Here is a 15,549-nt window from a genome sequence, read left to right as displayed (position 1 = left end):
CCTTTTTATTTTATGTTAGTTCATCCATTGAAAACTTGCAACAAGTTTAAAGTTACAGTTATAAATAAACAATATAATTTTGCTTTCTTGGCCAATATATCTAGGGGTATTAATGGGAATTTTGCATGAGTTTCTACAGAAGCATTGTGAAACAAATTAAAATTAATGTTGCTTCTTTTGCCATGATTTTTAATAGTTTAGTCTTATTTAAAACAATACTTAGCATTTTCTTTAAAACAGTAAGTTCCTTATTAATATAACTTATTACTGTAAGAATAATATTTTGCTTGATAAAGTAATATTTTATATATAACATGACTAATACTATTTTTCTTCTAGGTGTGATTTCTTACACAGAATATCTTTTTCTTTTATGTATTTTAACAAGTAAGTGTACTCATTGAGTCTACTTTTGGATACAGTTTTGTTTTTAAATAAGAATCTTGGAAAACAAATCTTAGATTCTCTTACTATTGAAAATCACTTTAGGTTTATCTGTGGTTATTTTGCAAAATTCATGTCTAAATGTTATCAGCAAATAGCACTATCAAGAGTCAAAGACATAAATATTTTTATGGCATATGGTATAGGAATAAAATGCTCATAAATTATAAATTTTATATCATATATCATTCCTTTGGGTTTACATGAAAGCCTAAAAGTCAGGTCATGTAGGGATTTGTAAATTTCCTGCTACACTCATTGAAATATTAAGTTTCTTAAGACTAGTGTGAAAGAATGAGTCTTCTAACTGTGAGTGTATCAGAATACCCATTATACATACTAAAACAGCTTTGTTATTCTCTGCCTCTCATATGCAGCAATTTTTATGAAATATAAGAAGGGCTTACTAATGATTTCAGTTAAATTTCATTGTATTTAATGCAGGAACTTACCTGCTATTGTTCACTGTGCTCCAGCCACCTGGCTTTTCTGTTCCTTGAATTCTCACCTCAGGAATTTGTACTTTCTGCTCCCTCTGCCATCAGTGCTTTTTCCTCAAGATCCTCATGATAATAAACATTATTCAGGTTTCGTTTGAATGTGAAATGTGAACCCTTCTTGACTATCCTCCCTAAAATAGCTCCCTCTCTTACCTCTCCCTTTTTATCCCTTTACCATGTTTTATTTTCTTCATAGCACTTAAAACTACTTGAAAGTATTTATTGGTTTATATGTTTTTGTCTGTCTCCCCATACTTGAATGCACGGTCCATGATGGCAAAGATTTTCTCTTTTTTTGTCCATTTCTGGACAATGTCTAGCACATGGTAGCCTCTCAAAAACTAGTTGGTGAATGAGTGAAAAAAAAGAATAAATGAAAGAATATTGCTAGAGGGATTTATGTTTGTGGGGATTTGTGGAGATGTCTGGAAATATGAATTATCCGTGAAACTCTGCCATTAGAAACAAATGAAAAATTCCTTGTACTTCTATGATTAGAAAAATCGGAGCCATTATGTTATTCTGAATTTAGTAATGAATGATGTTATGTTGGAGTTCTGTCGCAGGAAGTTTGGGGGATGTACATGTGTGCATGTGAATTTCGAAAATTATCCTTTATTTTTTCTTGTATTTTTTTTCCTCCTGGACTCAAAATGAAATTAAAATGTTGGTGCTGAAGAACAAGAAATGTTGTGCAGTTAGTAATACAACTATCTGAGGTTGTTCCACGCTGGAAGCCATTATGATTCAAGTCTAGTCAATGATGAATACTCCATGAAAATTAGAGGAGTACCAAGGAGTTCTCAGAGACTTGTGAAAAAGTTACATTGTTAGCTATAGAACAGCTTTGGTTGCAAAACTGTTAAGTCTGAAATACCTAAACCAGCGAGTGACAGGCAAGAATATAATAGAACTGGTTAGGAAAGCCACTTGTTGAGATGGGACAGGGTATGGATAAGAGTGTCGGGAAAAAACATATGGTGGTTTTGCTTACATGGAAAGGTTAGGATCTTTGGATGCAGTGAATCTTCCTTTGGAGTTCAGAACCTATTCTAGAAACTTCTGGGAATTTGAATTGAAAACTTTTGGTTGTTTTTTAGATTAGAACCAAGAGAAATGTGAAAACTGGCAGAAAACTGTGAGAGCTGGCAGAAAGTGGGCTAGAGAATTCACCTTACCTGTCTATGATTCTTTCCTCTTTGCTATTTATTATTTTTACTTCATTTTCCCTTCCAAACAGTGAAGACTTCTTTTCATTATGTATTTTCAAGATCATTTTAAAGCTTAAAACTTGGTTATTAGAGATAATGAAATTTTTTATTTCTTTCTCAACTGAATGCTGATGAAAGTAAGTTTCAATTCCTAAACTATATGCCAGAAATGAGCTTGCATATAAGACTGGCTTCTGTTTCCATTTTCAGAGACAGCTATTACCAGTTAAGAAAGTAAGGTTACATGCTTCTCTTTTGCTAGTTTCAAGATTTTACAACAGGTAATGCCAAATATATCTGTGGAAGTCCCTTTTAAAAACTTTTTGCCAGTCATCTCAAAAGAAAGGGTCAGAGGGAGCCTAGGTGGATCAGTCCGTTAAGCTACTGACCCTTGGTTTTGGCTCAGGTCATGATCTCGGGGTCTTGAGATCCAGCCCCACATCAGGCTCTGTGTTCAGTGTGGAGTCTGCTTGAGATTCTCCCTCTCGCTCCCCCTCTACCACTCCACCCCTCACGCGACTGCGTGCGCCTGTATGTGTGTGTGTGTGTGTGTGTGTGTGTGTGTGTGTGCGCATGTGCGCTCTCTCTCTCTAAAATAAATGAATGGATGAAATCTTAAAAAAAGAAAGGGTCAGATGTTTCACAAAGGCATGTGCACTGAGCTTCTCTTTGAAGGATATGTAAGTTTTCTTCTGTTGAGGTTTTCTTTATGCCTTAGAAGGGATAAAGGGATTGAACCTCATTATAAGGTTCATAAAATTAAATAGTTCTTAGTGTTTAAAAGTGTGTCTTTCTCTGAAAAATAATTGTTCCTTGTATTTTGGGGAATTGAGAATTATTCAAGCCTCTTTTATTTTATATTTCTGCTTTTGAAGCTTCTGAAAGTTTAAACCCAATATGTAATCTCTTGTGCTTGACATTTATTTTCATAGGTCATTTCCATTCTGATTTTCCTAAGAATCAGGATTGGTCCATTGTGTCATATTTTTTTTCTTTTGTTCTAAATATTGAACATATGTGATGATTTGCTATTTCCCTTTTAAACTGACAAACTTGGGATAACAAAAAGAAGTATTTATTTTTGGAAGTTAAGGTAGTTAAATTATACTGCCTGTGCTGCACAGCAGGTATCAGACAAATACTTTTAAAGTGTATTACCAGTTTTGTTGCTAAGAGTGCTAACACATGAAATAGAAAGATGTATACATATATAGCTTTTATTATATTTCATTAATAGTAAACTGCTGCTTTTAATTTCTTGATGAAAGAAAGTATTTTTGTACAGAGTATACTTAACTATTTACAACTGCACTTTAAAAACATTTTTCCATTTCACAAGTACTTTTCTGTTCTTTCTGGCAGAGCCACATGCAGGTTTTAGAATAGCTTTCAACATGTTTGACACTGATGGCAATGAGATGGTGGATAAAAAGGAGTTTTTGGTGGTATGTATATTATGTGCTGCATTTTATTAATAAATATTGCTTACTTACATCCTTATGTTTTTGCATTATTTGGAATAACGTAGAAGGAAGAGTGAAAAATTTATGCTTTCACCTTAATTTAATAAAGAAGTATAGCATCGTGTACTTTAAATAATTTTTATATTATAAAAATATAAATTGTAGGGGTGCCTGGGTGGCTCAGTCGTTAAGCGTGTGCCTTCGGCTCAGGTCATGATCCCAGGGTCCTGGGATCGATCCCCGCATCAGGCTCCCTGCTCCGTGGGGAGCCTGCTTCTCCCTCTCCCACCCCCCCTGCTTGTGTTCCCTCTCTCGCTGTATCTCTCTCTGTCAAATAAATAAATAAAATCTTTAAAAATATATATATATATATAAATTGTATTCATTATATGAAGATGATTGTAATTGTTTACATGTTTTCTGAACATTTGAAATGAGTCAGATATTTTCCACTGGGTGGATGACAGGCAGTTCAGAGGTGTGGTATATGCTCAGTTATGCTCAGACCCCATCGTATCAGCCCCCCACCCACAGCTCTTTGCCACCGGAACTTCCCTTCCTTCTCATGATAGGACCTGTGATTTTTCTTTCTGCTTTTCTCTTCCACTCATGACTGCCTTATATTCCAGTCTTGTCCCCATTTTGCTATTCCTTTTTCTTGTCTTTGAACAAGGGCTGATCTAAAATGGGGAAAATAAGATTGTTCTTAGGTATCTGCCTTCAGTCTTTCTCACCTGACTGATGCAGCTTGGTGCTGGTTTGGCAACATCATCAGCTGCTCACTCATCTTGCCACTTCCCCTTCCAGAATTTTCCTATTTCTTTTTACCCATGGATCCTGCATCTTTTTCAGTGGCAAAATGCCTATTCTATTTTTTTTCTCCAAAGTAGAGATGCTTACAGTAACAAGTTCTACCCTTAACATTTATGTTCAATTCTGTATTTACCTATATTTCCTAGCTAAAAGAAAAGGAAGAGATGGCATATAAATAGCCATTTTATTTTCTATTTTCTTTTGTAACAAGCCATTAAAAATCCCTCAAAAAACCTCTTAAACAGCTTAATATTTTCCTCAGAGGCTGGAACATGGAAGAGAAACTATGAAATCATTCTTTTCTGTGGTAGAAAAAGGAAGAGATAAAAATCCTTGTCATAATCAGTAGCCATTCAAAAGGAAGCAAGCAGACTAATTACTGGGATCTATCAGATGACTTACTCTAACACCCATGTAGCCCTTGCCTGGGGACAGTCCCTAAGCCACACCATTGGGACCTGGAACCGTGAAGGACCCCTCATTCAAGTGCTTTTCAGGATGGTGGGGAGGTGAGAGTTTTCAGTTTCACTGCAAAGATAGACATGTTCCTAACACCCTAAAATAAACAGATTTAGTTTAATATAGTTTTGTTATGATAGCATAAAACTATTTTAGGACTTTCAGAATGGGCCTAGTATTCTAAATAATTTTTAATAAATTTTCTGTGGCAACACTGCCAAGTTCTACCCCATTGACTAAAAGAGTACCTTTAGGAACTCAGTGCATTGAAAGGTGTCTCTATAGATGTCCTTTGGAATATTGTCTGTTGGTGGGGATGGGAGGTAAAAACGTTCACGTACAACTTGTTTCCCCTCTCTACTCTTTGCTGCGGTTTACTCTTTGCAGTGGCTGTCCTGCTGCCTCATAAGTGATGTTTTTTGTTTGTTGTTTTTATTTGTAAACAGCAAAGAATTCCTGAAAGCAGGAGGTAGAGTTAAGCTGACTTCCTTGTAGAGGTCTAAAACCTACGATTCTCCCGCCTACTTAAAAAATGATTATTAATAACCCTTGCTAAAAAAAACTCTTTTCACTAAGAAAAAGTGTGAAAATAAATGTATTTGTTAAAAAATCATTCAGGTTCTATACTGTATTTGTGTTATCACATATCTTGGGAGGTGATACGTTTTATTTGACTTTCAACTATTGCCATACAAAATGAAATGAAGAGTTAAGATAGCTGTTCCAGTTACAAAGCCACGAACAGTGACCTCCCCAGAAAGCTGTGATAGAGGTAGGACTAAGCTTCCATTTGTAAAATAGGCTTTTAAAGAGGTAATGATACTATTGATAATAGAGCTGACATCTCTTGAGAGGTTACTATGTGACAGGCAATGTGCTGAGTAACTATCTGTAATATTTCCTTTGCACAGCATTCTTACAAGACCTGGTGATTGTACCTCAATGTAGCTGGAGGAAAAAAAAATATTCCTCTAAAGTAAGGAATTATCTACATGTTCTGGAAATGGAAAACAATCCCTCGAATAATTAGAGTAACTTGCCCAAGGGGTTGTACACAGAGCCCATGCTTCTCCCACAATGTACAGATACCTGAAAGGGACTTAAGGGGGCGTCCTCATTTCATATATGAGTCAAGTGGAGCCTCGTGAGGGATATGTGACCTGTCCACCATCACAAAATTAGTATGTGACAGAAGATGGGCTCACACCCAGAGTCCCTGAATTCTATTCCAGTGTTATTTCTACCCCAGTAGGCTTCATCTCTTTTATTTGTGTGTCACAAACTCCCTGTCTTTATGTCTTAGAGATAAGGTAAAGCTATAATTTTGTACATTTAAGTGAACCACAGGCTGCCGATAGCAAAGGGTGTGTTTTCTTTTTCTCAGGAAAAAAAAATTGGTGTCAGAAAATGTATCTAAAGTAGTTTTAATGTTCTTGGTAGATGAAGCTAATTCTTTGTTTTTAGAATATACCTAGCACAGAGTGGTAACTAGGTACCCAGAAACTCACTGGAGATTTGATTCTTGATCACTTTCTCTTTTAGCTTCAAGAGATATTCAGGAAAAAAAATGAAAAGAGAGAAACAAAAGGAGATGAAGAAAAGCGTGCAATGCTGGTAAGAATAATTTATAGTAGTTTAAGGTGGGTTTTCTAGCTGAGAATTATTTTATTCATGTTGAAAAACAATAAAGTCTGTAACTGTGGAGCTGTCCCTTTTGGGAAAACTTTCTAAAGCTCTTACGTAGAAAATTTGCTTCAGATTTATATGCATCTCTATCAATATTATATCAAATATTGATATTAAACATGTGTGTCCATAATCCCACTCATTATATCATTTTCATCCATATTGTTGTTATCCATGAGATTTGAAGGGTATATCATATAATAGATGAATACAGATCATTATGCATGAAAAAATTTAAAGGTGAATTGCAAAGATTTAATTATACATGTAAGTGAATTTAGTGGCACTATAGCCATATGAATGTCGAAACAAAAACAAGGAATAATATGTTTTTTTGAATTCTTAGAAATATAGGCTCTTCTCGGATGACTAATGTTTTCAACTTATTCTGAAGGTAGAGTTAAGGAACATTTCCCTCCATTTTCCTACCAGTTTCCTTTTTGTTTATCCCACATATTTCAGTCTGACAGTATCCCAGGTTCATATAATAAAAATAACAAACATGTTCTGAGTTCTTACTATCAGGGACTGTAGTAGATGCTTTGCATGCATTTTCTCATTTAATCTGCTAATAGTTCTCTTATTATCTGTAATTATGTCAAAGCCAAGATTGGAGTCCATGGCTGGGCAGCTCCCAAACTGTACTTTTACCCACTATAGCATATTTTTTCATCTGGTACTTAGCAGAAACACAGTTTTGTTGAGATGTAAATGATAACTCTTTCCTTTGCAAATTAGTGACCCTGTGCAGTAGTTTAGTTGGTCTACCTGGAATTCAAATAACTAACCTCAGGGAGTTGCAACTTTTTTTTATGATTTTCATTATTATAAGGATATGTATTATGTTTTTTAAAAACATGGATTATCTATAGCAGATGGTACCACATTCAATCCCAATAGATTAAGTGTATATTTATATTTATATTTATATTAATAAAATCAGATTACCAGGATATGAAATACTTATTATTTCAGAGTATATTTGACTATAATTATCAATATTTGTTGAACCACCCTCTGTATTCTAATTGACAAAGCTTATGGAAGACACTCTTAAAAAATCAAAGAGCTGATATAATGTTAGCCAGGAATTAAAAGGGGCATTACGAATTCTCTAATTCAGGTCTCATGGTTTTTAAATTATAATCTATAAATCCCATAGGAATTAGCCCCATAAATGCCATTTTTTAGAATATTAGCAAATAACACTAGAGAATTAAATACCTTCATAAATTTTATTTTCTGTAGATAACATATTGAAAGAGTAAGCAATTGTTTAATTTTGATGGATTATACTTAACTGGATAGCCAAGTTGTTAATAAAATATCATTTAGGAGGTTGAACTATGTTAATTAACCTTTTGAGATACCTCAGTGATAGAAAAGATCATATTTCAATGGATATAAATTTGTTTTTTTTATTTGAGCATAATTGAAACACGCGGTATTTACATTACTTTCAGAAATTTAACTGTTCTATTTATTTGTTTATACTACTTCCAGAAAGGACTTGTGGATCTTCCAAGAAAAACACCATACTATTTTAATCATTAACATTTACTAAAATATGTAAGTCAAATAACAAAGGGAGAGAGGAAAGGGTGAAATGATAGCAGACAACCCACACTGGGAAAAGTTAGTGTCAGCACAAAGCTTGGCTCTGAGCTTTATTGCAACCCAAGTAAAGTAAAGTTAATGCTGATTTAATGCAAATAGCTCATAATAATGATACAGAAAAACCTCATTAACTTGGATTAATTAGGGACAGTCTATCTGAATTATGAAACTTAAATTATATCAGCATACCCTAAATTGTATAATTTTATATGCGTACAGGTCAGTGAAGCATTCTCTAGCAAATATATGGAGAAGGAGACTTGTTTTAAAGAACAAATAAAAAGAATTTTTAAGTAATATACTGTATAACTTGCTTATATGTAAAGAAATGCTTACTAGAGTCATTGATCTACACAGGTACCTCATAGGTATTTATCTTACAGAGTTTAATTAGTGCTCCTGAAATTTATTTACATAATTTAGCTATCAAAACTATTCCTTAAGACAATTCAGAAATAAACTTTAGTACAGCCTCTGAACTAAATAAATAGCATTCTAAGACAGTATAGCTCTCTACAAATATTTGTTACTATGTTTAACAATAATGATGATTAGTGGTAACTTACTGTTAATTGTTGCCACATGTTAAATAATGCAAATCTGAACTGATGAGATTTTTCAGTTTTTAAGCCATTGAAATTTAGTGTGTAGTGAAAATATATCGATTACATTAGGGAGACAGTATAACACAGGCTTAGGAGTCATTTATTATCTGGGTGACCTTGAACAGGTCCTTAACCTGCCTGTGCCTCAGTTTCTTCATTTGTACAAGGGGATAATAGTACTAATGACCACATGTGATTGTTATGGAGATTAAATGAGCTAAAACATATAGCCACTTAATAGTATATGCTTCAGAAGGAAAGAAGGGAACATAATATTTCTTGGGACACTCTGTGCCATATCCATTATAAATGTTACGCCCATTTAGTCATCACTACATTTCTGCCAGGTAAGTATCATACCATTCACAGATGAGAAAGCCATCTTAGAGAGGTTCATTAACTTGCCTAAGATCACAGCACTAAAAAGAACAGAACAAGATTCCACTGCAGATCTCTCATACCATTCCACTGCCATGCTGCTATATCTAGATTTTTCCCCTAACCCATATAGAATTGCTGAAGCATGTCTAAATAAAACCGTGTACTTCAGAGGAATGTTTTACTCAAAGCAGTAGTTGATCAGAGAGTTAAAATGAAAATGGTTGAAATGAGCACAGATTCATTTAATATTTAATTATATGAGATTTGAAAAACTTTGCTACTCATCTTTAACATTTATCCCACTTGTATTGTGTGCTCTATATAGAATGTAGCATAATGATTTGCCCTTCCTAATTGATTATTTTGTCGTCTTTTTCTTTTTTTCTTTTGCTATACTTGGGTTCATTCTGAAATGTGACACTTCATTTGGCCCTTTGTGCTCTATGTCAGCGTCTTCAACTTTATGGATACCATTCTCCTACTAATAGTGTATGTACAATACTTTAAATGTTCTTTATGTAAATAGCCCTCACCTGTTATATTTGATAATGTTATTTCTTTATATACAGCTATATCTGCTATTGAGAATGTTTAGGAATTTATTGAATATAATAAGGTGCAGCCAAGCCAAAATTTTCTATTTCCTTCCTAGATTTATGAGAAGACTAAAATTTACAGAGCCATTGTATATCTTTAAACTTAGATTGAAAAGCTGAGTGAACAACCACCAAAAGCTCTGGTAAAATAATGAAAATTTTATATTTTTCAGCAGTATTTGAAGAGTAAATACAAATTATGGAGCAGATTCTCAGGCTATGCTCCTGCAGAACACAGGTATTTTAAAAACTAGATCTCTCCATCTGATACAGTCTTTTCTCAACTCTAATAAAGAGAATATTAACAGATAGACTTTTCTTAGTCATTAGTATTTCTGCAAAATTTTTCTAAAACTTTTGTTGCCTGCCTACTGCCTGTGGTCTATACAGAAGCCTGGTATGATACCTGATATATTTACTATATCACTGTATCATGTTATTTCTCAAAGAGGATTATGATTTTCAGACTCTTCTTTTCTTGAAAAAGTTGAGAGTTCCTGCAAATACCTTCCAGATATTCTTATGCTAAGCTTTTCTTCTTTCCTTCCTCCTAGAAAGTCAGAGCTTGTTGGTTAGCCCAGCTCCTAAACAACTGACAAAAGGCCATGGCCCCTTTTGAATGTAAACATGCACAGTTCATTGAATTTCCCCAAGGATCCTTAAGTCACTTGGAAGGATCTTTCAAATTATACAGACTCCCCAAGAGGAGCCCTTGAATTCAGGTTTACTGACTCAGTATCCTGCTTGAAATTGTTACAGTCCTAAGTGTGCAACTCTAAAGCAGGTGTGCTGTCTCCTGTGTTGGAGAGTTGATCAAAATTCCATACTATAAAAATTAACTCTGTTCTAGATTTAAACATACATTGGAGAATGATTCAGCATAAAATAAATCCAAGGTATCTTGCTTCAGTCACAAGGAATGGACCTAGAACAGGTTGGAGAATAAGCCAAGTCCATGGGACCCTTATGACTAATTGTTTTGGTAACTCACAAGTACTTTAAATTTTTACTACAAAATTCACTACTGTTTCCAGTAAATAGTCTGCCATTTTCTTAAAAATTTTAATGTTCCTCTATTAATCATTTCAAAAATTTGTAAGAATGTGTAAAATGAAAATCTCATAGATTATAATGCCATATGCCGTCTGAAACTTAATAAATGTTAATAATATTTGTGACTTTAACTTATTCTTCTAATCTCATGTGTCATTGCACGAGCCATTTTTCCAACTGTGGCATTTTACATTTTTCCTTTAAACTCAAATAATTTTCATATAGATGATTATGTGATTTTTAAAAATATACATTCCAGAATACTATCATTAAAAGGAAACAGGTACTAACATAGCTCTAGTTTAAGTTACATATAGAAATTGCAGTCACTCAGAGAGTAAGAGAATGATATTAAGAAGCCGATTTAAATTGCCTATTTTGCTTATATTATGCTTGCTTATTTAATAGTAAAGTAAATATATGATTTTACATTTTATTGTGATAGTATTTTTTATTTTTGTTATTTAATTGAAGACATTTTTTCCATCTAAGAATATAAAATACATTTTTTTTAAAGATTTTATTTATTTATTTGACCAGAGACACAGCGAGAAAGGGAACACAAGCAGGGGGAGTGGGAGAGGGAGAAGCAGGCTTCCTGCTGAGCAGGGAGCCCAATGTGGGGCTCCATCCCAGGACCCTGGGATCATGACCTGAGCTGAAGGCAGACACTTAACAACTGAGCCACCCAGGCACCCCTAAAATACATATTTTAAAGTCGTGTAACTTGATGTCATTTTTATCCACAGTCTTATTAAATGGATTTTGCATGACTTTTCAACTCCCTTAGGGTTTTGTTGGTTATATAAACTGACATTTTTTTCCTCTAATAGAAAAAAAATTTTGGCCCAGAAAGGAATGATCATTTTCAAAAACATGCAAACAAACAAGAGAAATTTGTTGAAAATTAGAAAAAAGTTCAGTTGGCCCGAAAATTTATATAATACCATGATGTACATATTGCACGAATATATTAGTACAATATTATGAATTAACTGGCAGTTATGTGCTAGTTTCCAAAATTGTAGATCCACTGGAGTGCCATAGTATCTAATGTGAGCGCAGTTCATGGAGCTGAATATAACCTAAGAGTCTAACTTTAGAAGAAGTTCCTTCAGGAAAGGCAGGGACCCTCCTCACTTTGACTATAGAGAGATTCTGTGGCCTCTGTAATAGCCTGTTAGAAAATTTAATCACTCTTCCAGTAGATTCTGCCTGTATTATGTCAAATTATTTCCTCCTACAGTGTAAGGTTGAGCATTCTCCTTCATATCCATGAAGATAGTTACCTTATAGCCTTTTCTGTTCTGAATAACCATGATTCTTTCCATATTTCTCATATATTCAACTCTTGATTATCTTGCCACAGGAATGAAAACAAGTATTAAAAATTCAAAAGAATAAATAGTGCAAATCAAGTATATTTTACTTTGAAATGTCCTATATGGTTTTTTTAAGTTTTTTAAAGATTATTTTAATTACCCTAATTCCACTGTAGTCAGAAAAATGCCAATTTTTATACAGTTTTTGACATGTGTTGAAACTTGTTTTATGGACTAAAACAATGTCTGTGTTTGAAAAGAATGTGTATTCTCCAACTAGGGTACAGAGTTTTATTATATATAAGACCAAACATGTTAATATGTGTTTTAAACCTCTATCTTTATCAATATTTTTGTCAGCTTGATCTGTTAATTAGTATGTTAAATTATACTTACAGTGATAGACTTGTTAATTTCTACTTGTAATTCTGTTATTTTTAAATTTTTTATATTTTGAAGCATTGTTATTCCCTGCTATAAGAATATAGATTTCTTAAATCTTTTTAGTGAATTGAATCTTCTCTTATATACTATCCTTAGATCTCTAGAAATGTTTTTTGCCTAAAAATCAATATAGTTGTCAAAATAAATATACCAACTTTATTTTTATTAATATTTTGTATTATTTTCTATTTAGTTTCATTTTCTGTTCTTTAGTAATGAAACTTTCCCTTATTTTTAAAATACACTTTTTAGTTCGAAATTTACTGCAAATAAAATGTAAATATACAATTAATAATGAAAGTATAGATCTTGTATAGATCAATAAATAAAACATTGCCATGCCCCCAAATGCCCCTTCCTAGGTCTTTCTAATCATAATCCCTCCCTCTCCTCCAAAAGATAGCCACAATCATGACGTTTATGTAAATCACTTCTTTGCTTTGCTTTGTGGTTTTACCACCTACTTAATGCATCCTCAACAATATATTTTTTTTAAGATTTTATTTATTTGAGAGAGTGAGTGAGAGAGAGCACAAGCCAGGGGGGAGAGGCAGAGGGAGAGGGAGAAGCAGACTCCCCACTGAGCAGGTAGCCCGATGCAGGGCTCCATCCCAGGACCCCGGGATCATGACCTGAGCCGAAGGCAGACGCTTAACCAACTGAGCCACCCAGGCGCCCCAACAATATAGTTTAGTTTTACCCGTGTTTGTGCTTCGTATGAATGGGATCATATTAAATGAGTTTTTCTGTTCTTGCTTCTTTGACACAACCATCATGCCTGCCTGTTCCATCTGCACTGTTGTATCCAATCCTAGTTTACTCACTTTTATTGCTGTAAGCAGTTCTCAAACATTCTGTTCTCAGGGTACCTTTATTGAAAAGTTAGAGAGGACCCAAAAAAGCTTTTATTTATGTTGGTTGTATCTGTATTTACCATATTAGAAATTAAAACCGAGAAATTTAAAAGTATTTACTAATAATCCACTTAAAAATAATAAACTCACAAGTTAAACATATTTTATGAAAAATAACTTTAAAAATGTAGTGAGGAGGGTGGTATTTCACATTCTTTGGGAATCTCTATAATGTCTGGTTTAATAGAAGACAGCTGGTTCCTCATGGATGCTTATGCATTCAACCTGTTGCAGTATGTTATTTTGGCAACAAATACTACTAATTGTTTCCCTTGAAGTGACAGGCTCACTTGGTTCATTTTCAGAAGACTGCCCACCAAATACCAAAGTCTGAATAACTATACTTTCTCTAGCCATTGTTCTTTCAAGTAAAAATGGCAGCTCATGAAAGAAGTGACCAGTTCGCCTTGCAACACAAACCTTTGCACAGAGGCTTTTTCTCAAGACAACCATTGTACTTCAGAAGTGTTTTATGAATGCTTCTAGTTTCATCACATTGAAAATTAAAAAAGTGTGTGCTCAAAGATTAATTTAAAAAAATGTGTTTTATTCTTCAGCAAGTACATTCTTAAGTGAATTTTTTTTTTTAATATGAGTGTATGGAACTGAAGAATGTAATGACTTGGTCTTTGTTGCCTCTGCTGTCTTGTACTAAGACACCAGCAGTTTTACCCACCATTGCTGTTACACCATCACTCAACACAGTACCTGAGGCAAACAACATCTATACAGTAGACTTTTAAGAAGATATAACTATTTTATATTTTGTCCAGCTTTTTCAGTTATTTTCAATGAGAAGCTTGCTGCTGCTTACTAGCCTGTCATTAATAGAAAACTGGCATATCTTTTTCGGTCTCTGTCCTTATATCTTGATAGGTCTTTTTTAAAAGCATATAATTTGTGTATGTTATTGGTTTTTTTTATATGGGTTGATAATTTCTACTTTTTAATTTGACAGATTCCATCAGTTTACATTACTGTGATTATTAATTTATTTGGATTTATTTTAGCCATTCTATATACCTTTTCCTTTCTTACCTTTCTTTTGAATTAACTAAGATTTATTTTTACTCGTTTTATTTTCTTCTCTATTAGTTTAGAAGACACCATATTTCTATGTCTTGTATAGTTACTCTTGAAATTTTAATAATAAGTATACTTAAAATAATGAAGTCTTATTAGATAGGCCGTATCTTCACCCCTTCCTTAAAAATAGTCTTAAAGTGCTTCGATGGCTTTCATTTCCCTCCTGGCATGGATACTTGAGGTTATACAGTGTTTGTTTTTCTTGTCTTTCTTTTTTTTTTAATCCCACAAATTAGATGTCTTAAATATATACGGTCAGTATTAGTTTAGAATTACTTACATATTTGCCATTTCTTAATCTCCGTTTTAATCTCATTCTAATTCTTACAATCTTAATCTCAGAAAGTATATCCTCAAGTGAGGATCTTTCTGGAATTATCTTGATTTTGCCCTTATTTTTTCCCAGTTGTATTGAGATATAATTGACATATAACACTATGTCAGTTTAAGGTGTACAACATAATTTAATATAGGTACATATCGCAGAATGATTACCATAATAAGTTTAGTTGACCTCTGTCACCTCAGATAGTTACAAATTGTTTTGTGATGAGCACTTTCAAGATCTACTCTCTTAGCAACTTCCAATATACAATATCATTAATCATAGTCACCATGCTGTACCTTACATCCCCAGGACTTATTTATCTTATAACTAGAAGTTTGTACCTTTTAACCATCTTCATCCACCCCGCACCACCACCAACTGCCTCTAGCAACTCCCAATCTATTCTGATTCTATAAATTCATTTTTTATCTTTATTTATCTGTGCTCTTATTTGGGAAGATAATTTTATTAGATATATAATCGTAGGTTGACATTTATTCTCAGCAAATTATATCATTCCAGTTTTCTGGTTCCTATTATTGAAATTGAAAGGTCAGCTCTGAGTCTAATTATTATTTTGTAGTTAATCTTGTTTTTCTTTCTACCTACTTTTAAGATTCTGTTTGC

General features: G+C 33.5%; 1 protein-coding gene across 2 annotated transcripts in view; it reads left to right on the top strand.

The window, feature by feature from the left end:
- Positions 1 to 15,549, top strand: part of MICU3 (mitochondrial calcium uptake 3) — a 99,661-nt gene that overhangs the window by 59,491 nt on the left and 24,621 nt on the right. Inside the window, exons 5-8 of one of the 2 annotated variants that reach the window (XM_028099688.2) lie at positions 340 to 387; positions 3,518 to 3,600; positions 6,433 to 6,504; positions 9,630 to 9,668. In XM_028099688.2, coding sequence (XP_027955489.1) covers positions 340 to 387; positions 3,518 to 3,600; positions 6,433 to 6,504; positions 9,630 to 9,668 — 242 coding nt within the window. The remainder of the gene's footprint in view (positions 1 to 339; positions 388 to 3,517; positions 3,601 to 6,432; positions 6,505 to 9,629; positions 9,669 to 15,549) is intronic. The other variant, XM_028099689.2, reaches the window with a different exon arrangement.

Source organism: Eumetopias jubatus, unplaced genomic scaffold (genome assembly GCF_037043125.1).
Source record: "Eumetopias jubatus isolate StellerSeaLion01/CBP00866 unplaced genomic scaffold, mEumJub1_p1.0 scaffold_2, whole genome shotgun sequence".
Classification (NCBI taxonomy): Eukaryota; Metazoa; Chordata; class Mammalia; order Carnivora; family Otariidae; genus Eumetopias; species Eumetopias jubatus.
The sequence above is the reverse complement of the archived record's forward strand: the minus strand, read 5'-3'. Positions and strand labels throughout refer to the sequence as shown.